Genomic DNA, 25,716 nt, shown 5'->3' with positions numbered 1-25,716 from the left:
CTGGTCTGCGCTGGAATCCTCCTACGCATCCTTCATATCACCAATTCGAGCGTGTCTTTCAATTTCGTCGGGATACCGAATTCTCTCATAGCCGTGTATAGTTTTACTCTGGCTATGCTTTTAAGTAAGAGTTAAGAGCTCCCAGCGGTCACCACGTGGAGGTGGAGATGGGGTTTGGTAGTAGAGCTGTTGGTGTTGGTTCAGCAGGCATTTCCCAGGTTTTATGCGCCACCGTGGGTACCAATCCTTGTTTCGCCCTGGGACCTATACTACCCTTTGACCCCACAGATCTGGGGTCATCACAACAAAATCAGCTGCTAATCAATTTCCAGAGATAGTAAGAAAATATTATCTTTACTTTCATTGCCCCATTTTCTTTCTTTATTATCTACAACGCGAATTAGAGACAAACATTTATGAGTAGAATTTTTGAGTCAAGTTCATTAAAGAATAATATTATCGTTGCTCCAATCGAATGCGGATACCATTCGATGATTTTAGGATAAGATCTCCTTGCAAGATAACTTCTGGTCCAGGCAATAACTTGAAGTTCATGATAACTTTTGCTATTACTGTTTTCAAGTCCAATAAAGCAAATTTCTGGCCAATACAGTTTCGTCCTCCGGCACTGAAGGGAATGTATGCAAATGTACGTTTGTTGTCTGATTGCGAACTAAATCGCTCTGGATCAAATTTTTCCGGATTTGGATAATAATCTGGATCGTGTTGCATTGCGTAGATTGACAATAGTAGGTTTACACCAGGGGGAACTTTAATACCTCCTGAAAATGTCATTAGAGAAATAAATTAGTGATTGAATGGAATAGGTGGTTTCTTATACCTATCAGTGTATCCTCCATCAACTGTCGTCCGATTCCTGGAACTGGGGGAAGAATTCGCAAACTCTCTTTGATCACCATCTCCAAGTATTCAAGGTCAATTAATTTCTTCTTTGTGATTTCCATCTCGTCTTTACCGCCAAAGACCTTCTTCAATTCTTGATAAACTTTCTCTTGTACATCGGTATGCCTAGACAATAAATACAGTGTAAACGCGATTCCTGAAGCAGTAGTGTCGTGTCCTTCAAACAAAAAAGTATCGACCTCTTCCCGTATATCAGCATTTGTCAGAGGTTTTCCACCTACTGACGCATGAAGCAGAATATCTAAAAAGTTCATATGACTTCCTTTGTCAACCTTCGTGTTGGATAGTAACTGATCCCTCCGTTCCCCAATGACTTTATTCGTGAAATTGTGAAGAATAGTCGTGAGGGTCTTTTGATATTGTCCTTTAGATGTCAGGTTGTAAAGACCACTTTTTCCTAAAGGATGACGTAATCGTTCCTGGAAAGCGAGAGACATCCTGCAAAATATTTCAACTACGATGTTAGGTCAGTTCTAGCAAGTCTAAAAGTGGGATACTAACTTCTTGACTGAAGTTACGTATTCTGAATTTGGGTCAGCTTGAGCATTCACGGTAACACCCATTGCGGTTTCTATAAATAAAACCAAATTATTATGTATTCACAATTCGCTTCTTTTTCTGCGGACATGTCGAGAACGGACGACTAATAAGTATGTCTTTAAGAGTGCAAATGTATAGAGCAAGTTAAGATGCGCCAAAAAGCGAGATGATTCCTACCCGCCCGCAGGAAGATAGCTTATGGCGCCAGTATTACACGTGTGAAGAAAAGATCATCGAAAAAGGGAACGCAGCCCGCAATTTACGAACCTTAAGAGAGCCCTGAACGAACGAAGCTAGTAAAGGATGATAATACAACGGACAACAACTAGAACTGGACAGTCCCAAAGGAAGTATCCGAGGGTCTCTCGCTTCTCTCCTCTCTTTCCTTTTGATAATATGAATTGTAGGGCATGTTGAATCTCGCGGCATGGCACTCTTTAGGCCAGTATTCCCTGCACATATCAATCATATATGCGTTTACGCGCGTCTGGTACAAATTTTTAGTGATCGAGTGTTATTGTATGAGGTCCAAATCTTTTTCGATTTATTTCTTTTGCCCTCTGCATTGACAGCCATCAGTGCGACGCGATTACCCCCACTGAGGGACTCTCAAGAACAGAGCCCTGCTTAGCCAGTTCTTCGGTCTATTTATCTGCCTCGATGTCTCTAAGTCACCTAGATTGTTCAAAGCGCTTCTGCACTGCTCCGTCGGTACGGAGAATGTCACCATTGAATACTTGAGCTAACTGTCGGCCATGATAACTCTATATATTACGCTCATACCTCGGATGATGCCAGGATGGACTTTACAACGACGAACCCGGCAACGACAGCGGATTAACGATTTGCGCATTTTCTCATGGAATGTGCGCTCCCTGTACACAGATAAAGCTGATGGGCAGCTAGCCGATACCCTGTCTCAATATAGGGCTAACAGCGTTACAAAAGATGCGATGGACAGGGACCGGTTTCCTGGAGAAGAGCCCCTACACCATATATTATAACGGTCGTCCAGTAAACCATGTGCTCGGAGTAGGTTTCTTAGTCAGCCAAAAAATGAAACCTGCTGTTATCGGCTTTGAAAACATAAGCGAACGACTATGCACTCTGCGCTTGCGAGGCAAGTTTAGAAATATAAGCCTCATTAACATTCACGCCCCTGCAGAGGAGACTGCAGAGTCGGAGAAGGATATCCTCTAGGAGGCAGTAGAACGAACCCTTGAAGCCTGTCCCGGATATGATATTAGCCCCTATTCAAGCGACACGTTGGCTCCCATAGCTTACACGAAAATACAAATGATAACGGACTGCGGATTATTCAATTAGCAGGGTCACACGAAATGGTTGTTGGAAGTATCTGGTTTGCGCGGAAAGCGGTCCACAAACATACGTGGGCCTCTCCAGACGGGACCACTTTCAACTAAATTGACTACGTGTTGATCGAACGCCGCCACCACTCAGCCAATATACACTCGGATCACTATCTCGTTGACATGGTGCTCCGAGCTCGAATAACAATACCACCTACAATCCCCTCTGACAATCAGGTGAGAGTGAACACTGAAGCCATCCATAACACAACCCTCCGCAACACCTATAAGAGGTTAATGGATGCCGCAATAACCGCAGTCAACAGAGGACCTGAAGATGAAGCATCAACAAATGATCTTCACAATCACCTGAAGAACGTTATCATGGATACGGCCACAAAAATACTTAGCCCCAGCCGCAAAAGGAGTCGGAACGGCTGGTTTGATGATGAATGTAAGCTAGCAACGGAACGGAAGAATGCCGCATACCGAGTAATGTTGCATTCTCAAAGAACGCGGGCACGCGCAGAGACTTATCACGAACTCCGTCGAGCGGAGAAGCGACTTCACAGACGGAAAAAGGAAGCCTGGGAGAACCAACAAGTCTGTGAACTAGAAAAGTGCAGGGAGGAACCGCACCAGGCGCGCAAGTTTTACCAACAAGTCAGCAGGATGAAGCCTTATACACCTCGATGCTCATCCTGCCGAGACAAAGAGGGAAATCTGATTTCCGACAGAATGGACATATTAGGGCGATGGGTTGAGTACTTTGATGAACTACTGAACAACCAGAACATCGGCGAGTTGGAGGTCCCGCCAACTGAAGACGACGGACAAATACTGCCACCACCAAGTTTAGGAGAAACAGTCCGTGCAATTCATCGGCTAAAAAATCATAAGTCGCCAGGAGCCGATGGAATTACAGCCGAATTGGTTAAATATGGGAGCGACCAGTTACACCAAATGGTTCACCAACTTGTACTCAAGGCATGGGACAGCGAATCAATGCCTGACGATTGGCAACGAGGCATTATCTGTCTCATACATAAAAAGGGAAATATCACACAGTGCAGCAATTATAGAGGTATCACGTTGCTGAGTACCATTTATAAGATATTCTCCGCTATCTTGCTAGGCCGGATAGCCCCATACGCCCAGAACATCATTGGCCCATACCAAAGAGGCTTCACTCCAGGCAAATCAGCAACAGATCAGATTTTCTCTCTGGGGCAAGCAATGGAAAAACTGTTGGAATATGGACAACAGTTGCACCATCTGTTCATCTGTACACGGTCATGAAAGAATTCGGTATCCCGACGAAATTAATAAGACTGACTAGGCTGACCCTGGCCCAAGACCATTCGACATCAACAACGGTCTTGGTGGACCTCGGCGCAAAACCGGGATGTCTGGAGTTCCTTATTAAGGCAGGCCTAGACCGGATACCGGTTGTTGTGCCGTTGGTGATGATGATAATGAATACACTGGCTTATCCTGGAAAATAGTACGAATCGACCACTCTGTGTATATCAGAAAATACTCCCCTCTAAAGAAACGAATCATCCTTGGTCTTTCAGTAAAGATGCTATATCGTAACCAGGCTACAAACCACAACTATGTACAATCAAAGAATCCCATTCTCCCATGAACGTTTTCTTGTAGACGAAAAAGCCCTATATTTTTTAACCTACGCTTTATGTTTAGTTACCAATTTCACTTATAATCTACATTCACTACTTTACATTGGTGCTCCGTTTTTGCTAGATTTTCGCCGAGTCGGAATGTTGCAGCTCACAAGCACACCTTCCCGAACCCGCCCTCCATAGTATCAGTAATAATAGAAGAAAACATACAACATGATAACAATGTTACCGAGTTGTCAGCATACGCCAGCACTTTCGCTTCTGTCCAGTATCCGTAGAATTTCATCTTTGTCAAGGATGAATACTGGAAAGATGGCCCCACACTGGTACGTTTTTAGCATGAATACTATTTATTGTGTAAAACGCTGATCCAATGCTATTCTGGTTCGAGATTTCTTGGCTGACATTTAGAGAAAGGCGACCTTCTATCACATACATACATACATAATTTCAATATTCATTTCCACTCCATTTTTGCAAGGCCGAAAAAACATTTTGGTAGGTCGTCGGAGTATCTTTATTACATTTAACTTATTGAGATCACTTACCGCAAATTATGTCCAGTGCAAATGCATTTACTATCGGGTAGATGTCAACTTCACCCTTTCCAGCCATCGATTTTAGATGTTTCATTAGAATATCTGATTGCTTGCTCATCACATCTACAAAGCCATCCAAAATACTGAAATGAAAACTGGGGGTGAGGATTTTACGCCGGGTGAACCATTTTTCCCCATAAGATGTTAGAAGACCAGTTCCTGCAGGAATAAAGGGGATAATTCTATACTTCCGCCACCTTTGGTTATGCAACACAATTTACCTAACCACGGCTCTAAAGTTTGATATACAGATGCCTTTCTAGCTTTCTTCGTATTCGGATTTGTTAAAATGGCCTCAACATCTTTAGCATCTGAGATTATAATCTGAGCGTCGAGTATCGGTCGAGTTAGGACAACATTTTTTCCATATTTGTCGATTAAGCTTAATAAGGTTTTGAAAATTTCTAAGGGAAGGGCCAAAGGTAAACACAAACTTTGAATTAATGATGGGTCTACCTGGAGCGGTCTTTGGAAAAATAGTCAGTGTTCCAAAGATTGGATGCCTGGGTGGGGTTTTGAAATTGTCCAGCAAAAGCCTATACACTTTCCATTTCTTGTAAAGAAAATTGACTGCATAGGCAATCACTAATGTGAACAACACTAACAATATCATTCTTCACGCTCAACGAACCGACTTCTAAGGAAAGGTCTACTTTGCACTACTCGCACTATGGCGTCGATACCGGCTTTTCTGGTGATTAGAAATGAAGTGCGAAGTGTGGCACAGAAGTATCTTCTTATATATGGATGGTGGTATCATATACTTCAGAAAAAAATCTTTATCACCAAAGCGGCGAGTAAGAACTTTCGGACTTTGGCACACCCGCAGTCCAAATTTTGCAAGAAATTAAACCTAAAAGACTAATTACTGACTGTTCCTCCTCCGTCCCTGAATTATTTACTATAGCCTGGTCCGGTGGGTCAGGGAACGGTAAACAACTACTACGTATTGACGGCTTTCATTGAAAGAAATTTCATTTACTGGGAATGTGTCATTTCTGATAAGATAAACTCCCCCCTATGTACTCTCTTTCGTATTTCAGCATATTTGCAGTCATTTAAATCATAATCCATGTCCAAAAGTTCCATCAATAAGAAGATTGGGATTGATAAACACCTTGGAATTATTTACATCATTTACTTTGCTATTTACTCACCGCAAACCATTAAACTTCTATCATGAATGAAGGTAACTTTAGCAAGTCACGATTGGACAAAGTACAAGTGACTGAAAATAGAACCGTTTACTCGGTGTCGTTTTTCTGTATATGAGACTCAACCGCGCAATTCAACCATGATTCGACTGAAAGCGAAACGCAAATAGATTTGCCGCAAGCAGATAATTACCATCAGTTATGTCGTAGCTTTTCGGAAAAATCTGCTGTCATCTCCGCGTATTTGTAGCCAACTGATCGCGCAAGCACTACCCCTCAGTTTCTTGTTATATTTACTTAAAGTGGACTCAAAATGGAAAGTGTACAATTATTATTGAGTAACTTTTATAGCCCTCGAAGCACCCGATTTCGCAATTTTGCATTTCCTGGGCTAAAAGCACTAATTAAAGGACTGAACTGATCTCAATCAATAAATATATTTTAAAGGAATTTTCAGGACGTTCCAGGAATTGTTGGAAGACTGTGGGAGGAATTTCGTTGTATCCAGACCAATATTTGATGCTTTAATTGCAGTATCGGACCCAGCGGATATTGAAACCATTCTGTCGAACCCCAATACGAAGAAGGCGAAAAAAACTCGCTTATATGATACCCTAAAGCCGTGGCCAGGGTCGTATTAAAATGCTTTAATTATTACATACGTTAGTGCCTATTTCAAGCATATGTTCATCATCTGTGCTCTTAATTAAAACAATTCAGAGGCATTGTGGCACCTTACTGTAACAGTGATTAATTTCGGCCAACATCTGCTCTTGGGTAAATATAACAGAAGGTAGTCACCAATACTGTATCTTGCCTTGGTAGAAAAATCTTTATCCTTTTCCACTGTCTCACGTTTCTCCAAACTCCAAACTTCCTTTCACCCACTTGAATGTTATTTTTAACATCCGGAAGATCATCAAACGCTTCCAGATCTTCGTTATTTGAGTCAATTGGCGCCAATTCGAATACGTTATAATATTTAACTATGCAAAAAAATTAACAAAATTAAGAGCTAAAGTTTACTAGCCTGTTGTTCAATACCCCCGGGGTACCGGGTACCAAATTATTAAAAAATTAATTCGACTACCGAATTTCATAGTTATAAATAGTTAACTAATGTGTAAGGGTAAAAAACAATATAACATAAAAAATAGGAGAAGACATTTCATTTTTATTGATTTTTATTGGTACAAATTTGAATAGGGGATAGCACCATTTGTTTGAGGAAATTCGGTGCATGGAATGATCACTCTATCTTTTACCATTACAGAGTCGCAGCGACTTTCGTGAACAGTATCAAAAAGTTTGACCTTCCCAAACAAATCACAATTGCCCCTCCCTCCCTCAATCACTTGATTCTAAATTTTTTAAACTACATAAAATTTCTTATAAATGGATATTTTTTCAATTGCAAAGATCATCATCGATGCGACGATATAACTGTTTAAATTTTAAAGAAATTTCAAAATCGAATTGAATTTCAATCTGCATTATTGTAACGGTACTCTAAATTTACAAACTTCTAAAGTTGATAAAAGGGTCCTAGTTATGTTAGCTTTCAAATGACATGGAGAATGATGGACTTAGTGATGGAAAATATAGGAATATTGCGCATTAAATGCGAGAAAACGTAGTCTTATTATCGTAATAATTGGACTCCCTACAATAAAAATAATGATAATAATCGTTGGCGCAACAATCCATATTGGATCAGGGCCTTGAAGTGTGTTGGAGCACTTCTTTCAAGTCCCTTACGGTACACTACAGTATACTGTAGGGGGCAATGCGGTCAGCATTACGCTCGCCCGAGATTATTACTCTCATTTGACTCCGGTACTCATTCACAGCTGAGTCGACTGGTATCCGGCGTCAAATCACGATACAAATTCCACTGTCGCCAATGAGATTCGAACCGCGACCTTCCGTACAACAGCCTTGTGCTCTAGCCACTCAGCTATCCGGACACGGACTCTCTATATATAATATTATTATAATTTATGTATAAAATATGTCCACATGGAATCTATTCTTGAAAACCTACATTACATTTTGTTATTGTTTTTGAATGTTCACCACATACCGGTTTACTATAATTTATACAAGATTTCTCGTCCCCCCTCCCCCTTTTTCTCCAGTCGAATCTGTCTGTTGAGTAGACTCAGTTGATTTTGTCACTATATTTCAGCCCGAAAGTCAGAAAGCCTACTGGAAGACTAAGACCTGGACGGGCTGTCAAACCTGTCAAATTTTGTTCAGAAACAAAATAGCGCTTGCACGGCTGAATTTTTGGATATATAAAGTATATATAGAGTGAAGAATCACAAATACAGGACAAATATTGTCAGAAAGCTAGATGGAAGATAAAGGGTTGTCAGAAGGCTTAAAGTTACAAAAAACACATAAAATTTGCATGTTAAAAAGTATTTTGACAATTCGCATTTAAATCTTTCACATATACAAGGTCTAAGGGTAGTGTAGGTCCCAAGGCGAAACGTGGATTGGTACCCACAACAACACAAGCGAGTCTCCCGCGCGTAAAAACGGGACAAACTGTACCAACTGGTCCTCCAGGTTGGAGGTTTGGTAGGGCTGACAACCCTACTCGGAAAACCGATGTTACGGAGCTACGAAAGGAGCCTCGGACAGGATGGACTTTAAAACGATGGCCCCGGCAACGGCAATGGATTAACGATTTGCGCATTTTCTCATGGAATGTGCGCTCCCTGTACACAGATGAAGCTGATGAGCAGCGAGCCGATACCCTGTCTCAATATAGGGCTGATATAACAGCGTTCCAAGAGATGCGATGGACAGGGACCGGTTTCCTGGAGAAGAGCCGCTACACCATATATTATAACGGTCATGTGTGGTCATGGTATAAACCATGTGCTCGGAGTAGGTTTCTTAGTCAGCCACAAAATGTAACCTGCTGTTATCGGCTTTGAAAACATAAGCGAACGGCTATGCACTGTGCGCTTGCGAGGCAAGTTTAGAAATATAAGCCTTATTAACGTCCACGGCCCTACAGAGGACTGCAGAGTCGGAGAAGGATACCTTCTAGGAGGCAGTAGAACGAACCCTCGAAGCCTGTCCCAGATATGATATCAAAATCATACTTAGGGATTTTAATAGCCAAGTAGCTAAGGAGCCCGTATTCAGGCGATACGTTGGCTCCCACAGCTTACACGAAAAAACAAATGATAACGGACTGCGGATTATTCAATTAGCAGGGTCACACGAAATGGTTGTTGGAAGTATCTGGTTTGCGCGGAAAGCGGTCCACAAACATACGTGGGCCTCTCCAGACGGAGCCACTTTCAACCAAATTGACCACGTGTTAATCGAACGCCGCCACCTCTTAGCATTGATGAATGTCAGAACATATAGGGGGCCAATATTGTCTCGGATCCCTATCTCGTTGGCATGGTGCTCCGAGCCCGAATAACAATACCACCTACAATCCCCTCTGACAATCAGGTGAGAGTAAACACTGAAGCCATCCATAACACAACCCTCCGCGATACCTATAAGAGGGAAATGGATGCCGCAATAGCCGCAATCAACGGAGGACCTGGAGAACCATCAACCATCAACCTGGAGAAGCATCAACAAATGATCTTCACAATCACCTGAAGAACGTTATCATGGATACGGCCACAAAAATACTTAGCCCCAGCCGCAAAAGGAGTCGGAACGGCTGGTTTGATGATGAATGTAAGCTAGCAACGGAACGGAAGAATACCGCATACCGAGTAATGTTGCATTCTCAAAGAACGCGGGCACGCGCAGAGACTTATCACGAACTCCGTCGAGCGGAGAAGCGACTTCACAGACGGAAAAAGGAAGCCTGGGAGAACCAACAAGTCTGTGAACTAGAAAAGTGCAGGGAGGAACCGCGCCAGGCGCGCAAGTTTTACCAACAAGTCAGCAGGATGAAGCCTTATACACCTCGATGCTCATCCTGCCGAGACAAAGAGGGAAATCTGATTTCCGACAGAATGGACATATTAGGGCGATGGGTTGAGTACTTTGATGAACTACTGAACAACCAGAACATCGGCGAGTTGGAGGTCCCGCCAACTGAAGACGACGGACAAATACTGCCACCACCAAGTTTAGGAGAAACAGTCCGTGCAATTCATCGGCTAAAAAATCATAAGTCGCCAGGAGCCGATGGAATTACAGCCGAATTGGTTAAATATGGGGGCGACCAGTTACACCAAGTGGTTCACCAACTTGTGCTCAAGGCATGGGACAGCGAATCAATGCCTGACGATTGGCAACGAGGCATTATCTGTCTCATACATAAAAAGGGAAATATCACACAGTGCAGCAATTATAGAGGTATCACGTTGCTGGGTACCATCTATAAGATATTCTCCGCTATCTTGCTAGGCCGGATAGCCCCATACGCCCAGAACATCATTGGCCCATACCAAAGAGGCTTCACTCCAGGCAAATCAGCAACAGATCAGATTTTCTCTCTGGGGCAAGCAATGGAAAAACTGTTGGAATATGGACAACAGTTGCACCATCTGTTCATCTGTACACGGCCATGAAAGAATTCGATATCCCGACGAAATTAATAAGACTCACTAGGCTGACCCTGACCAATGTGCGAGGGCTGATAAAAGCAGCAGGATCACCCTCAAGGCCATTCAACATCAACAACGGTCTTGGTGGACCTCGGCGCAAAACCGGGATGTTTGGAGTTCCTTATTAAGGCAGGCCTAGACCGGATACCGATTGAGGCGCCGTTGATGATGATGACATATACAAGGCGTTCCAAAATTACCCGATAAACTGTACGTAGCCGATTGCTAACGCAATTCAAACCAAAAAATATTAAGCATTTTTTTAGATTTCTTAACTCTTTAGCTGCCACAGTCATTTTAATTCACGGCAGGTCCATCGGACCAGCAAGTGACCGCCCCTGCCATGCGCGTTCCTTCGTTTTCACGGCGGAACCCGGAGCTGTGGTTCGTGCATTTGGAAGCACAGTTCCAGATGTGCGGGATCACAGCGGACGCGACCCGCTTCAATTACGCGGTGGTCGGCCTGGACGAGGAGTACATTCTTCTGGTGTCCGACGTGGTGAAGTCGGCTTCGTACTCGCTATTGAAGACCGAATTGATCAGGCGCCTGTCGGTAAGTGAGCCAGCAAAAGTAGACCACTTGCTGGCGGGTTTAACGTTGGGAGATCGAACTCCCAGCCAATTGCTTCGCGAAATGAGGCAGTTGGGTGGGAGCAAGATCGACGACGACCTGATCAAGACGTTCTGGCTGCGTCGGCTCCCGGAGGGCACCCAGGCGGTCCTCGCGTGCGTCTCAGGTTCCTTCGAGGAACTGGCAGCTGCGGCCGACAAGGTGCACGAAGTGCACGTACGCTCGACCATAGCGGCCGTTCAACCGCCGTCGGACGAGGTGGGCGACTTAAGGCGCGAGATAGTCGCCTTAACAGCCAGTGTGGCCGAAATGCGGGCGACGCTGGACGCTCAGCATTCGGGCGCAAGATCACGAGCTCGCTCACGGTCTGCCACTCGAAAAGGGCGTTCGGGTAGCAGGTCGTCAGGACAGCCTACGGACAAAGGCATTTGCTGATACCATCTTAGATTCGGTGATAAAGCGACCAGATGTACGCTCCCATGTAAATTCGCGCCTACCGTAAAAAACTAGCTCCGCGGGGGGTCCTGGCGACGGCCACCCAGAGCGCAGCGCCGCTATTGCGCGGAAGGAATTTGAACAACTTATTCAACAGGGTATCTGCAGGCCCTTAAACAGCTGTTGGTCTTCCCCACTGCATATGGTCCCTAAGCCAAACAGCGAATGGCGCCCCTGTGGGGATTATAGAAGACTAAATGCATAGACTGTTCCTGACCGATATCCAATTCCATTCGTCCACGACTTTGCACATCACCTCGCGAATTGCCGCATCTTTCCGATCTTGGACTTAGCCAAGGCTTATCATCAAATCCCTCTAGCTCCAGAAGACATACAAAAGACCATGCACCCCTTTAGGACTCTTCGAGTTCACCCGGATGACTTTCGGATTGTGCACTGCGGCGCAAACCTTTCAAAGGTTCATTCACTCAGTCCTGCGAAACCTCGATTTCTGTTTCATATATTTGGATGATGTTTTGGTCGCCTCTTCCACTGAGTCTGAGCACTTAGCCCATCTCGAGTGCATTTTTCAACGTCTTCTTGAGGCCAGCTTGGTCCTAAACGTTGAGAAATACAAATTCCTTCAAAAACGGGTGAGATTCCTCGGCCACTCCATTTCCCCTGAAGGAATACTGTCCGACCCAGACAAGGTGCAAGCGATTACAAAACAGTGAAGGAGTTGAGGAGGTTCTTGCGCATGCTAAACTTCTATCGTTGTTTCCTGCCCAAGGCCGCCCAACACCAGTCCATTTTGAACGCGTCCTTGTCTGGCCCCAAAACTAAGGACACACGAGAGATCGTGTGGTCTGAAGAGGCTATCCGCACGTTTGACAAATCCCGTCAACAACTGGCCGACGCTACACTCTTGGCATTTCCTCTGCAATATGCACCTCTAGCCATTTTTGTTGATGCCTCTGACATCGCAGTAGGTGCTGCCCTTCACCAAAAGGTGAATGAGGTCTGGCAGCCGTTGAGTTCTGCTCGCCGCGTACTTGAGCATCAAATACTTCCGATTCTGCCTAGAAGTGTTCACAGGCCACAAGCCTCTCACGTATGCTTTGAAACAAAAGCCTTCATAACCCAGTTTACGGCAGACATCCAGCACGTATCCGAAGTTAACATCCCCGCCTCACTCGACGTCTCGGCTATTGCCAAGGCGCAGGAAGATGACGCAGAGCCTCAAATCCAACCCCAAATACAAATTTCGGGAGTTGCCCATTTTCGGCTTGAACCTCTCTCTCTGCTGCGAAGACAAGGAAAAGGGACCTCGGCCTTACATTCCGGCCACCTTTCGCAAGGAAGTGTTCCACGCGGTTCACGACTTAGCGCATCCAGGCATCAGGACAACAAATCGGCTAGTCACCGAGAAATACTTCTGGCCCCCCATGAACAAGGATGCCAATTCCTGGGCCAGAGAGTGCGTTGCATGCCAGAAATGTAAAGTCTCTAGGCATGTAAGGAAAGAATTGGGCTCATTCCCCCGCACTACCAACCGGTTCCACACCATACACGTCGACATAGTAGGACTTTTGCGAGACTCGCACGGTTGCAAGTATTGCCTCACAATCATCGACAGGTTTACGCGGTGGCCTGAGGCAATACCTCTGAAAGACATTACGGCGCAATCTTGTGCCGAACTCCTCTGTCGAGAGTGGATACCTCGCTTTGGCGTCCCTGCAGTGATCATTACTGACCAGGGAATTGCAATTTGAGTCCACCCTTTTCTCGGAGTTAGGCAAACTCCTGGGTTTTAAACGCCAGCGGACTACTGCATGCCGAACTGAAAGCCGTCATTATGGCACGTGACGATCCGTCTCGCCTCTCGTCCTACTTGGCCTACGTAAAACCCGCCGAGAGGAATTTGCTGCCAGCCCCGCGGAACTGGTATACGAGGAGAACCCGAGACTCCCAAGTGATCCGGTCTTCGACAAGAAATCGGGTCCCACAGAGTCGGGGTTGGTGCGTCTGCTGAGAGACGCATAGGTTTCATCTGGGGGCGGAGTGATGTGGCGCAGTAGGATTCGCGGCATTCGAAATTCATTTCGAATGTTGTGGATACAAACGGGTAAATGCGCACTGGCGGTCTCCACGCATTTTAGAACTCGCCACAGGAGTGGAGAGCCGGCGGTGAAAAAGTTCCGCTAGTTTGGAGACGGAGGGACCGCATGGAGAAGAACCGTTCTCTCCTGCTCCAGCCGTCGTGCGACGTGCACGTAGTTTTTTAAAACCGATCCAACGTAGTGTGTATTTTCATCCGAATTTGATATTGACTTATTCGCTTCTAGACAAACATCTACGTTAAGTAATCCAATTAAGTAATTATGATTACTTATTATTTTTATTGAAATATTTAAGCGAACTCAATGCGAATTTTATACAGCAAACTCAACGCGAATTCTATACAGTAAACTCAACTCAAATTCTATTTTCAAAAAGGACTTCCATATTCTTTAGCAATTTTCAACTTAATAATTAAATTCAGTGACAGGTCTGAAAAACATGATTACTGCGATCTTCCACTCCCTTGGTGTGCCACGCAAAGTGGATAGATCCGCGCCATCTATTCGCTCGCAACATTCGAAATAAATTTCGAATGCTGCGAATCCTGCCGCGCCACATCACTCCGCCCCCAGATGAAACCTAGGGGGTTTCAGCGACTGATCCCCGAACTTCGTTCGCCGTTAATCCACAAAGCGGACACGACGTTGCTTCGGGGCGCACGCGGGTTTCAGCCTGGACAAAGAGACCGCCTTTTTGTGACCACCGATCTCGAGCTGGAAGAAATGTTCTCCCCGCTCGAGAACGCGGTACGGGCCCTCATATGGAGGCTGCAGCGGCTTCCGGACGGCATCCGTCCTGATCAGCACATGCGTGCATGTGTCCAGTTCCTTGGGCGAACAAGCAGGTATGGACGAGTGTCGAGTGGGTGGTGTCGCCTTGATGCGCCGGAGATTGTCCCTCAGCAGACGCACCAACCCCGACTCCGTGAGACCCGATCTCTTGTCGAAGACCGGATCGCTTGGGAGTCTTGGGTTCTCCCCGTAAACCAGCTCCGCGGGGCTGGCAGCAAATTCCTCTCGGCGGGTTGTACGAAGGCCGAGTAGGACGAGAGGCAAGACTTGCGTCCAGGACGGGTCGTCGCGTGCCATAATGGCGGCTTTCAGCGTCCGGTGCCAACGTTCCAACATCCCATTGGATTGTGGGTGGTATGCCGTAGTCCGCTGGCGTTTAAAACCAAGGAGTTTGCCTAACTCGGAGAAAAGGGTGGACTCAAATTGCATTCCCTGGTCAGTGATGACCACTGCAGGGACGCCAAAGCGAGGTATCCACTCTCGACAGAGGGCTTCAGCACATGATTGCGCCGTGATGTCTTTCAGAGGTATTGCCTCAAGCCACCGCGTGAACCTGTCGATGATTGTGAGGCAATACTTATAACCATGCGAGTCTCGCAAAGGCCCTATAATGTCGAGGTGTATGGTGTGGAAACGCTTGGTAGTGCGGGGGAATGAGCCCACTTCTTTCCTAACATGCCTGGAGACCTTACATTTTTGGCATGCGATGCACTCTCTGGCCCAGGAATTAATATCCTTGTTCATGGAGGGCCAGAAGTATTTTCCGGTGACTAACCGGTTTGTTGTCCTGATGCCGGGGTGCGCCAAGTCGTGAACTGCGTGGAACACTTCCTTGCGAAATGTGGCCGGAATGTATGGCCGAGGTCCCTTTTCCGAGTCTTCGCAGCAGAGCGAGAGGTTTGAGCCGAAGATGGGCAACTCCCGAAATTTGTATTTGGGGTTGGACTTGAGGCTCTGAAGTGCTGCGTCATCCACTTGCGCCTTGGCAATAGCCGAGAAATCGAGTGAGGCGGGGATGTTAACTTCGGAGACACGAGACAAAGCGTCAGCAACAATGTTGTCCTTCCCGGACACGTGCTGGATGTCCGACGTAAACTGGCTTATGAAGCTCAGGTGTCGAAGCTGACGAGGGGACGCTTTGTCGGGCTTCTGTTTCAAAGCGAACGTGAGAGGCTTATGGTCCGTGAACACTGTGAACGGCCTGCCTTCTAGGGAGAAACGGAAGTATTTGATGGACAGGTATGCGGCGAGCAGTTCGCGATCTGTGTAGAAAATATAGCTTTTGAAATGTAAAAATTGTGTTCTCCTCCCCCAAATTTTGCCGTTTAACCCTTGTTGAATTCTTTTTGATACTTGCCTATTGTAATATTTTCTCTTTTCTTTACACATACAACTTGAAGTCTATGTAATTGTAATCAAAATTTTTGCTTGCATTTTTCTTTAAATTAGTCTGAGCTAAACTCCCGAACCGCATATATCGATAACTCATAATATTTCATTTTCGCTTATATTCTATTCTTAGTTCTAAATAAAATAATTGAATTCAACCAATTGTTTTAAAATCTGGTGCCGAAAACCGGGAACCGGAACGTAAGTCGGAATACCTTTATCGGAACGTAAGTCGGAGTGAATAAAAAATAAACATGGACATAACGGAACGAGCGGTTTATCGTGGGCAGTTAACGAAATTAACAAATAGTGCGTCCGAATATTTAAACAGCTCAGATTCCAAAAGTGATAAAACGGAAGACATTGATCTTATTGAAGACGAACTTGTGAGCTTTATCGAACGCATAAATTCAGTTTTGGGTACGTTACGAAAAGGCAATGATGAAATTCGACCTTCTATAAAGCTAGAAAATGCCCAGAAAGAATTTGAAACGATTTACGAGTATGAGGATAAAGCCGCGAACATTTTATCGCACCTAAACCAGAGACTAAAACGGTTACGAAAATGCCGCGATAATCTTGACACTTCATCATCATCTAGCCTAAGTATTGAACGAAAAAAGGAGCACACATTTAGCTCTGCTAAATTGCCAAAACTTTCGTTAAAAGTTTTCAGTGGTCATTTTCATGAGTGGCTCCCTTTCTGCGAACGCTTTCGTGTAGCGGTTCATGACCGAACGGATTTAACCGGTGCTGATAAATTTAATTATTTATCAAATCATTTGGTTGGCAAGGCGGCAGATACAATTGCTGGTTTTACACCAACAAACGCCAACTATGATTCGGCTGTTTCGTTGTTGCTGGAACAGTATGGAAACGTCGATAAGCTCGTCGATCATACGATGCAGCAGCTGATGAACCTTTCTCGAATAAACTCTCGTCATGACGTGACAAAATTGAGGAAATTATACACAGACATAAGAGCCCATACAAGGTCACTTACCGCACTTAATGTTCCATCGTCACAGTACTCTATAATGCTGAGAAGTTTAATTCTGCATTGTTTGCCTCATGATTTAGTGATCGATTTTCATAGGCTACATCCGAGTAAGCAAGATAAAGCTGCACGTTCAATCGAAGACGAAAATACATCACTATCGGTGGGTATTAGCGAGCACAGTAGTTGTGGTGGTGATCAGCTAAATGATATTCTGTCATTTATTAAAGAAGAGATCTCCTCTCTCGAAATGGCGGAGCTGACAAATGACCGGAGAACGAGAACAACAAAAGTCGCAAATACATGTAAAACGGCTGCTGGGTTACTCACCACTACGAACATAGCTGAGTTTTGCTGCTTTTGCAAATCAAACAGTCATTTAACGGAAAATTGCAAAACGACGTTATCGCTTGCAGAGAAGAAGACAATTTTGAAAAGCATGGGGTATTGCTTTAAATGCACCAAAAAGGGACACAATGCTAAGCGATGCTTCAATAAACGTGTAAAGTGTTCTCTTTGTGGAAGTAATCATGCTACGTCTATGCACGACCCAACATACCGACCTAAAGCTAAAAATACAACAACAGTAGCACCTTCAACAACAACGGTAGCACCTGCAACAAACTCTTGTGGCTCAACAACAACATTGTATGCATCAGCTTTACTGCAAACAGAAGAGGTACTTCTTCAAACGGCTACTATTATAGCTTCGAGTAATTCAAGTTCAGTGCCAGTACGAATAATTCTAGATGGTGGCTCGCAGCGTACGTTTGTCAAAGAAAACATTGTAACGAAACTACAACTCGACACACATGATACCGTTAAGCTACGTATTTTACCATTTGGAGATTCTAATAACTCTGAGCCAAAGCTCTTTAAACGCGTTCGAATTAAACTACGTAGTTTACATTCAGACGAGGCGATCGAAATCCTGGCTATAGTCGTGCCAGAAATTTGCTCTACTGCATTCCAGTATGTTCGTAGCACAGAATTGGACATCCTTGGCCTTAAGTTAGCGGATACTTCATATTTAAATGAAACGGAATTCGAAATCGGAATGTTAATAGGGGCCGATATTTACTGGTCCATAGTAAAAGACGACTTCAAAAGAATAACCGACAACCTTGTCGCCATTGACACCATTTTCGGATGGACACTACAAGGGCCTATATCGACCCAAGGCACGTCAGTAACATCTACGAATCTCAATGTTGGTGTAATTGAGGACAACTCACTTGAATCTTTAGTTGATCGGATTGAATGATTATGGGTTGTTGACGATATTACATCAAATCATCATAAGCTTCAAGTGGATGATATTATCGAAAAACACATTCGGAAAAATGGCATGCGATATGAAGCATCATTGCTATGGAGAAACGACGAATGCACTATTGATAACAACCGCGGTGACGCTCTCAAAGGACTTCGACTTTCATTGGTGAAGCTTAGTGAGGATCCGGAAAAGTTAAGGCAATACGATGAAATCATACGGGAGATGATTTCAAGTGGTGTTGCAGAAATTTGCGATGAAGCAGAAAAAACCAACGAACGGACTTACTTTATGCCACCTCGACCGGTGTATCGGGAGGAAAGAGAGACCACAAAAACGCGTATTGTGTTTAACGCATCAGCACGATCTGGTGGTAACTCCTCATTAAACGACTTATTGTGGTCAGGACCAAACCTTTTACCAGACATATTAAAATTGATTTTGAACTTCAGGCTTGGCAAACATGGAATTACGGCCGATATTGAACGAGCTTTCTTGCAGATAGAGCTGGCACAAAAGGATCGAAAAGTACATCGTTTTTTCTGGATTTTATCCTTGGATGATTTGCTTTCAATAATCATTCTTCAAATGAATAGGGTAACCTTCGGAGTCACCTGCAGCCCGTTTCTTCTGATTGGAGCATTGTTGAAATATTTGGAGGATGAATCAATCAATTTTCCTGAAACCTGTGAACTACTAAAAGAATCGTTTTATGTGGATGACCTAATCGTAAGTGTTGACGATTTTGAAGACGCTGTAAAATTGTTCAACGAAACACGTGAAATATTGTCCAGAGCATCGATGAACATACGTAAATGGAAGTCGAGAGAAACTAAGGCAAATTTTCGATACAAATGAAAGCAACAATATTTCAAAACACAAGGTGTTAGGACTCATATGGTTTATGGAAATTGATACCCTTGCAGTGGATCTGGAAAAGCTTTGTCAACAGATATTTTTCGATGTAGTAACGAAACGAACCATTCTTCAAACGTTAGCATCTGTTTATGACCCTTTGGGAATGTTATCACCATTTGTCATAAAAATGAAGTTCATTTTCCAAGAGGCTTGGAAACAAAGTTTGGCATGGGATGAAATTTTACCGGCATCAATGCTGCACGAATGGAAGAAAAGCGTATCCGAAATACATTTACTACGAGCCCTTACGATTTCTCGCTATGTATTCGATTCACCACATCAAGTTGAGAAGCAGCTACATATTTTCGCGGACGCGAGTCCAAAAGCTTACGGATCTGTTGCATACATCAGAAGTAGGAATTTGGATGAAAACATTCGCATTTCGTTTTTATATGCAAAAAGTCGACTTGCACCTATTCGTGACAAACGCATAACACTACCCAAAATGGAACTATGTGCTGATCTGGAAGCCGCAAGGATGCGCTGCTATCTTGTTGAGAAATTAAGAGTGAAATTCGATTCAATATATTTATGGACCGATTCAAAAATTACTTTATACTGGATTCGTAGCATTGAATTCCAGAAAGATGTATTCGTTTACAACCGAGTTCAAGAAATTCAGCAACTAACCGCTAACGACAACTGGAATCATTGCCCAGGATCAATCAATCCCGCAGATCTATTGACTCGGGGTGTTTCTGCACAAACTCTACTGAGTTGCGAGACCTGGCTTAACGGACCGTCTTGGTTATACAACGACATTAGTGAGTGGCCCATATCCGACCAAGATTTCGAAACTCCGATGACCGCAGTTGATTTTTGCCTTTTAACTATTCCTCAGTCGACCACTCAATCTGACTGTGCAGTACCTGATAATCCAATACAAATTGAACGATTCAGCCAATACCGGAGGCTTCTTCGTGTTACAGCTTATGTGCTTAGATACGTTGACCTGCTTCGAAAGAGAGTAGGTTTCAAAGAGTACCTGAATGCGGATGAACTACGGAGAGCAGAACTGTTCTGGATAAAAAGGGTTCAATTTGAAGTTTTCAAAGAAGAAATAAATGCTCTTAGCAACCGGCAATTGGTTCCTAAGTGTTCGAAGATTTTGTCATTAAACCCCTTTGTCGACAATGACGGAATTTTACGTGTAGGCAGCAGCCTAGGTGAATCGGAGTTGGAATTTGATGAAATGTATCTAGTTATTTTATCGAAGAGCTCACACTTAACGTCTCTTATCATTATCGAAGCTCATGAAAAAACATTTCATCGTAGAACGAATTTTACGCTTGTTTATCTGCGAAAACGATTTTAGGTGATCAAAGCTCGCCAAGCGGTCAAGACTATAATTCATCGCTGTTTACTCTGCAAACATATGAAAGGAAAGGCAGGAAACCAACCATTCGCACCTCTGCCTAAGAACCGATTGTTAGCCTCGCGCCTTTTTGAAATAGTGGGTATCGACTTCGCAGGCCCATTATTTGTTCGCAGTTCTTCCAATGAGAGCAACCGGAAGGCTTACGTATTGCTTATCACTTGTGCGGTCGTACGAGCCGTGCATTTAGAATTGACGCCAGATCTGACCACAGAGTCTTGTGTGCTAGCATTACGGCGATTCTTTGCCAGACGAGGTGTACCTAACGTTATATATTCGGACAACGCAAAAACTTTTAAAAGAACGACATTGGAGTTTCAACAGTTGAGGACGACGATACAATCTGAAACTTTCCACAACTATTTAGCAGAAAACAACGTCAAATGGCGTTTCATTGTGGAAAGAGCTGCCTTGTGGGGCGGTTTTTAGGAGAGATTGGTACGAAGCGTTAAAGACGTTTTAAAAGTAGCGATTCAGCGATCTACTTTAACTTTTGACCAGGTATATACTTACTTAACTGAAGCGGAATTCGTGATTAACGCTCGACCACTTACTTATGTTAGTGACAACGAACGCGACCTCTCTCCTTTAACGCCTGCTCATTTTTTGCTCGGCACTTTCCCTTGAAGCTTAACAACAGCTTCGTTTCAAGAAGCCGACAAAAACATTCGAGCTAAGTGGAAGGCACGATTTCGCTTCGCAGATTCATTTTTTAAACGATTTCGGACGGAATATGTTCAATTACTTCAGTCAGCGCATCATGGGCCTACAAAATTCACACGTAAATTGAAAGTCGGCGATGTTGTGATAGTACACGACTCTTCTATTCCACGGCTTTTTTGGAAGCTGGCGACCATTGAAAGGGTATTTGTCGGCCGAGACAACCGAATCCGTTCATGCGAGCTGCGTCTTCATAATGGAGTTCTCTTGAAGAGATCAATTCAGCATTTATTTCCATTAGAAGTAAATTAATTAATTAACTCGGCGGCGGGAGGATGTTGAATTCTTTTTGATACTTGCCTATTGTAATATTTTCTCTTTTCTTTACACATACAACTTGAAGTCTATGTAATTGTAATCAAAAATTTTTGCTTGCATTTTTCTATAAGTTAGTCTGAGCTAAACTCCCGAACCGCATATATCGATAACTCATAATATTTCATTTTCGCTTATATTCTATTCTTAGTTCTAAATAAAATAATTGAATTCAACCAATTGGTATCGCGTGCCATTTTTCCGAATGTGTTTTTCGATATCATCCACTTGAAGCTTATGATGATTTGATGTAATATCGTCAACAACCCATAATCGTTCAATCCGATCAACTAAAGATTCAAGTGAGTTGTCCTCAATTACACCAACATTGAGATTCGTAGATGTTACTGACGTGCCTTGGGTCGATATAGGCCCTTGTAGTGTCCATCCGAAAATGGTGTCAATGGCGACAAGGTTGTCGGTTATTCTTTTGAAGTCGTCTTTTACTATGGACCAGTAAATATCGGCCCCTATTAACATTCCGATTTCGAATTCCGTTTCATTTAAATATGAAGTATCCGCTAACTTAAGGCCAAGGATGTCCAATTCTGTGCTACGAACATACTGGAATGCAGTAGAGCAAATTTCTGGCACGACTATAGCCAGGATTTCGATCGCCTCGTCTGAATGTAAACTACGTAGTTTAATTCGAACGCGTTTAAAGAGCTTTGGCTCAGAGTTATTAGAATCTCCAAATGGTAAAATACGTAGCTTAACGGTATCATGTGTGTCGAGTTGTAGTTTCGTTACAATGTTTTCTTTGACAAACGTACGCTGCGAGCCACCATCTAGAATTATTCGTACTGGCACTGAACTTGAATTACTCGAAGCTATAATAGTAGCCGTTTGAAGAAGTACCTCTTCTGTTTGCAGTAAAGCTGATGCATACAATGTTGTTGTTGAGCCACAAGAGTTTGTTGCAGGTGCTACCGTTGTTGTTGAAGGTGCTACTGTTGTTGTATTTTTAGCTTTAGGTCGGTATGTTGGGTCGTGCATAGACGTAGCATGATTACTTCCACAAAGAGAACACTTTACACGTTTATTGAAGCATCGCTTAGCATTGTGTCCCTTTTTGGTGCATTTAAAGCAATACCCCATGCTTTTCAAAATTGTCTTCTTCTCTGCAAGCGATAACGTCGTTTTGCAATTTTCCGTTAAATGACTGTTTGATTTGCAAAAGCAGCAAAACTCAGCTATGTTCGTAGTGGTGAGTAACCCAGCAGCCGTTTTACATGTATTTGCGACTTTTGTTGTTCTCGTTCTCCGGTCATTTGTCAGCTCCGCCATTTCGAGAGAGGAGATCTCTTCTTTAATAAATGACAGAATATCATTTAGCTGATCACCACCACAACTACTGTGCTCGCTAATACCCACCGATAGTGATGTATTTTCGTCTTCGATTGAACGTGCAGCTTTATCTTGCTTACTCGGATGTAGCCTATGAAAATCGATCACTAAATCATGAGGCAAACAATGCAGAATTAAACTTCTCAGCATTATAGAGTACTGTGACGATGGAACATTAAGTGCGGTAAGTGACCTTGTATGGGCTCTTATGTCTGTGTATAATTTCCTCAATTTTGTCACGTCATGACGAGAGTTTATTCGAGAAAGGTTCATCAGCTGCTGCATCGTATGATCGACGAGCTTATCGACGTTTCCATACTGTTCCAGCAACAACGAAACAGCCGAATCATAGTTGGCGTTTGTTGGTGTAAAACCAGCAATTGTATCTGCCGCCTTGCCAACCAAATGATTTGATAAATAATTAAATTTATCAGCACCGGTTAAATCCGTTCGGTCATGAACCGCTACACGAAAGCGTTCGCAGAAAGGGAGCCACTCATGAAAATGACCACTGAAAACTTTTAACGAAAGTTTTGGCAATTTAGCAGAGCTAAATGTGTGCTCCTTTTTTCGTTCAATACTTAGGCTAGATGATGATGAAGTGTCAAGATTATCGCGGCATTTTCGTAACCGTTTTAGTCTCTGGTTTAGGTGCGATAAAATGTTCGCGGCTTTATCCTCATACTCGTAAATCGTTTCAAATTCTTTCTGGGCATTTTCTAGCTTTATAGAAGGTCGAATTTCATCATTGCCTTTTCGTAACGTACCCAAAACTGAATTTATGCGTTCGATAAAGCTCACAAGTTCGTCTTCAATAAGATCAATGTCTTCCGTTTTATCACTTTTGGAATCTGAGCTGTCCAGGCACCATAAGTGATGTTTGTTAACCTTGATCCATTAGGAGCTACTATTAGCACTTCAGTGCAATTGGTTTTCAATTACTAGGGGTTCGTAGGAGCATCTGAAAAATTAGATTAGCAGAAACAAATTGCCAATAAATCGCGCTGCTATTCTAAGTGTAACTCTGTAACTTTCGAAAATCATCGCTACTTTAAACAAACATAACTCGGAAGCAATCTCAACAATAAAATATAAGAAAATTAATTCAAATCGCTTCAAGCCAAAGTGGTTGATTGAATGTAAAATCCTTAATAATAATAATAATCGTTGGCACAACAATCCATATTGGATCAGGGCCTTGAAGTGTGTTAGAGCACTTCATTCAAGACCGTAACGGTACACTACAGTAGACTGTAGGAGACAATGTGGTCAGCATTGCGCTCGCCCGAGATTATTACCCTGATTTGAATCAGGTACTCATTCACAGCTGAGTCGACTGGTATCCGACGTCAAATCACGATACAAATCCCTCTGCCACCAGCGAGATTTGAACCGCGACCTTCCGTATGACAGCCTTGTGCTCTAACCACTCAGCTATCCGGACACTAAAAATCCTTACTTCACTCAAAATTTACGGGTCGTTTTGCGAGATATCCCGCTTGATTTGTTGCAAAATGTGTCACTTAACAGAAAGAGCAAGAGATGGTTTCACCAGGATGGGGTGTTTCGACATAATGTCAGTTAGTAATTGAAAGGAATGATTTCTCACCATAGAGTCAAAGCTCTTACTGTACAAGACAATGATCTTGCCAGTCCTCATGTATTCCTCGGAAACATGGGTTCTTAGCAAGAAAAATTGCGAACTCTTGGCCTCGTTCGAGAGAAGAATCCTCCGAAGAATTTTTGGCCCCCTACATGAGGATGGACGATTCCGTAGCCTACACAATGACGAAATCTATGAGCGATACCATGACCGTCCGGTTATGGATAAAATCCGGCTCAATAGGTTACGGTGGGCGGGTCACTTAATCCGTATGGATGAGGATGATCCCACCCGGAAAGTCTATAAGGACAATATCTATGGTAGAAAAAGAAGACGAGGCAGACCCTGCTTAAGATGGAGCGATGGCGTAGGTCAGGACACCAGACAGCTTTTAGGGATATCGAATTGGTGGACCTCGGCGCAAAACCGGGTTGTCTGGTGTTCCTTATTAAGGCAGGCCTAGACCGGATACCGGTTGAGGCGCCGTTGATGATGATGACATATACAAGGCGTTCCAAAATTACCGGATAAGCTGTACGTAGCCGATTGCTAACGCAATTCAAACCAGAAAATATTAAGCATTTTTTTAGATTTCTTAACTCTTTAGCTGCCACGGTCATTTTAATTCACGGCAAGTCCATCGGACCAGCAAGTGACCGCCCCTGCCATGCGCGTTCCTTCGTTTTCACGGCGGAACCCGGAGCTGTGGTTCGTGCATTTAGAAGCACAGTTCCAGATGTGCGGGATCACAGCGGACGCGACCCGCTTCAATTACGCGATGGTCGGCCTGGACGAGGAGTACATTCTTCTGGTGTCCGACGTGGTGAAGTCGGCTTCGTACTCGCTATTGAAGACCGAATTGATCAGGCGCCTGTCGGTAAGTGAGCCAGCAAAAGTAGACCACTTGCTGGCGGGTTTAACGTTGGGAGATCGAACTCCCAGCCAATTGCTTCGCGAAATGAGGCAGTTGGGTGGGAGCAAGATCGACGACGACCTGATCAAGGCGTTCTGGCTGCGTCGGCTCCCGGAGGGCACCCAGGCGGTCCTCGCGTGCGTCTCAGGTTCCTTCGAGGAACTGGCAGCAAGGTGCACG

The 25,716-nt window shown here is 43.9% G+C and overlaps 4 protein-coding genes across 4 annotated transcripts; 2 read left to right on the top strand and 2 right to left on the bottom strand.

Annotated features, from left to right (window-relative positions):
- Window positions 1-353: 353 nt before the first annotated feature.
- On the bottom strand, window positions 354-5,893 carry LOC119656501 (probable cytochrome P450 4d14). Its single transcript, XM_038062839.1, has 6 exons — window positions 5,473-5,893; window positions 5,238-5,420; window positions 4,966-5,175; window positions 1,426-1,495; window positions 842-1,362; window positions 354-782 (listed from the first exon to the last, which is right to left on the bottom strand). The coding sequence occupies exons 1-6, from the start codon at window positions 5,627-5,629 to the stop codon at window positions 457-459; spliced, it is 1,467 nt and encodes a 488-aa protein (XP_037918767.1). The 5' UTR covers window positions 5,630-5,893; the 3' UTR covers window positions 354-456.
- Window positions 5,894-16,329: 10,436 nt separating this feature from the next.
- LOC119658167 lies at window positions 16,330-18,336 on the top strand. Its single transcript, XM_038065435.1, has one exon. It carries the CDS (start codon window positions 16,330-16,332, stop codon window positions 18,334-18,336), a length of 2,007 nt encoding a protein of 668 aa, XP_037921363.1.
- Window positions 18,337-18,420: 84 nt separating this feature from the next.
- On the top strand, window positions 18,421-20,578 carry LOC119658166. The gene is made up of 2 exons (XM_038065434.1): window positions 18,421-19,156; window positions 19,272-20,578. The coding sequence occupies exons 1-2, from the start codon at window positions 18,421-18,423 to the stop codon at window positions 20,576-20,578; spliced, it is 2,043 nt and encodes a 680-aa protein (XP_037921362.1).
- Window positions 20,579-21,826: 1,248 nt separating this feature from the next.
- LOC119658165 lies at window positions 21,827-25,243 on the bottom strand. Its single transcript, XM_038065432.1, has 2 exons — window positions 25,148-25,243; window positions 21,827-23,908 (listed from the first exon to the last, which is right to left on the bottom strand). Exons 1-2 carry the CDS (start codon window positions 25,241-25,243, stop codon window positions 21,827-21,829), a joined length of 2,178 nt encoding a protein of 725 aa, XP_037921360.1.
- Window positions 25,244-25,716: the final 473 nt, after the last annotated feature.

The sequence above is a fragment of the Hermetia illucens genome, chromosome 5, assembly GCF_905115235.1.
Source record: "Hermetia illucens chromosome 5, iHerIll2.2.curated.20191125, whole genome shotgun sequence".
Lineage (NCBI taxonomy): Eukaryota > Metazoa > Arthropoda > Insecta > Diptera > Stratiomyidae > Hermetia > Hermetia illucens.
Note: the sequence above shows the minus strand (reverse complement) of the source record. Positions and strands in the feature narration are given on the sequence as shown.

What these genes read in the sequence shown, in the direction of transcription:
- LOC119658166 (XM_038065434.1), top strand. Translation starts at nt 18,421, where the DNA reads ATGCGATATGAAGCATCATTGCTATGGAGAAACGACGAATGCACTATT. An exon ending in CAGAGCATCGATGAACATAC is followed by an intron (nt 19,157 to 19,271) that starts GTAAATGGAAGT and finishes ATACCCTTGCAG; the next exon opens with TGGATCTGGAAAAGCTTTGT.
- LOC119658165 (XM_038065432.1), bottom strand. Translation starts at nt 25,243, where the DNA reads ATGACCGTGGCAGCTAAAGAGTTAAGAAATCTAAAAAAATGCTTAATA. An exon ending in GGCTACGTACAGCTTATCCG is followed by an intron (nt 23,909 to 25,147) that starts GTAATTTTGGAA and finishes TAATGGATCAAG; the next exon opens with GTTAACAAACATCACTTATG.
- LOC119656501 (XM_038062839.1), bottom strand. Translation starts at nt 5,629, where the DNA reads ATGATATTGTTAGTGTTGTTCACATTAGTGATTGCCTATGCAGTCAAT. An exon ending in TTTTCCAAAGACCGCTCCAG is followed by an intron (nt 5,421 to 5,472) that starts GTAGACCCATCA and finishes CCCTTCCCTTAG; the next exon opens with AAATTTTCAAAACCTTATTA. An exon ending in AACTTTAGAGCCGTGGTTAG is followed by an intron (nt 5,176 to 5,237) that starts GTAAATTGTGTT and finishes TTATTCCTGCAG; the next exon opens with GAACTGGTCTTCTAACATCT.
- LOC119658167 (XM_038065435.1), top strand. Translation starts at nt 16,330, where the DNA reads ATGGACATAACGGAACGAGCGGTTTATCGTGGGCAGTTAACGAAATTA.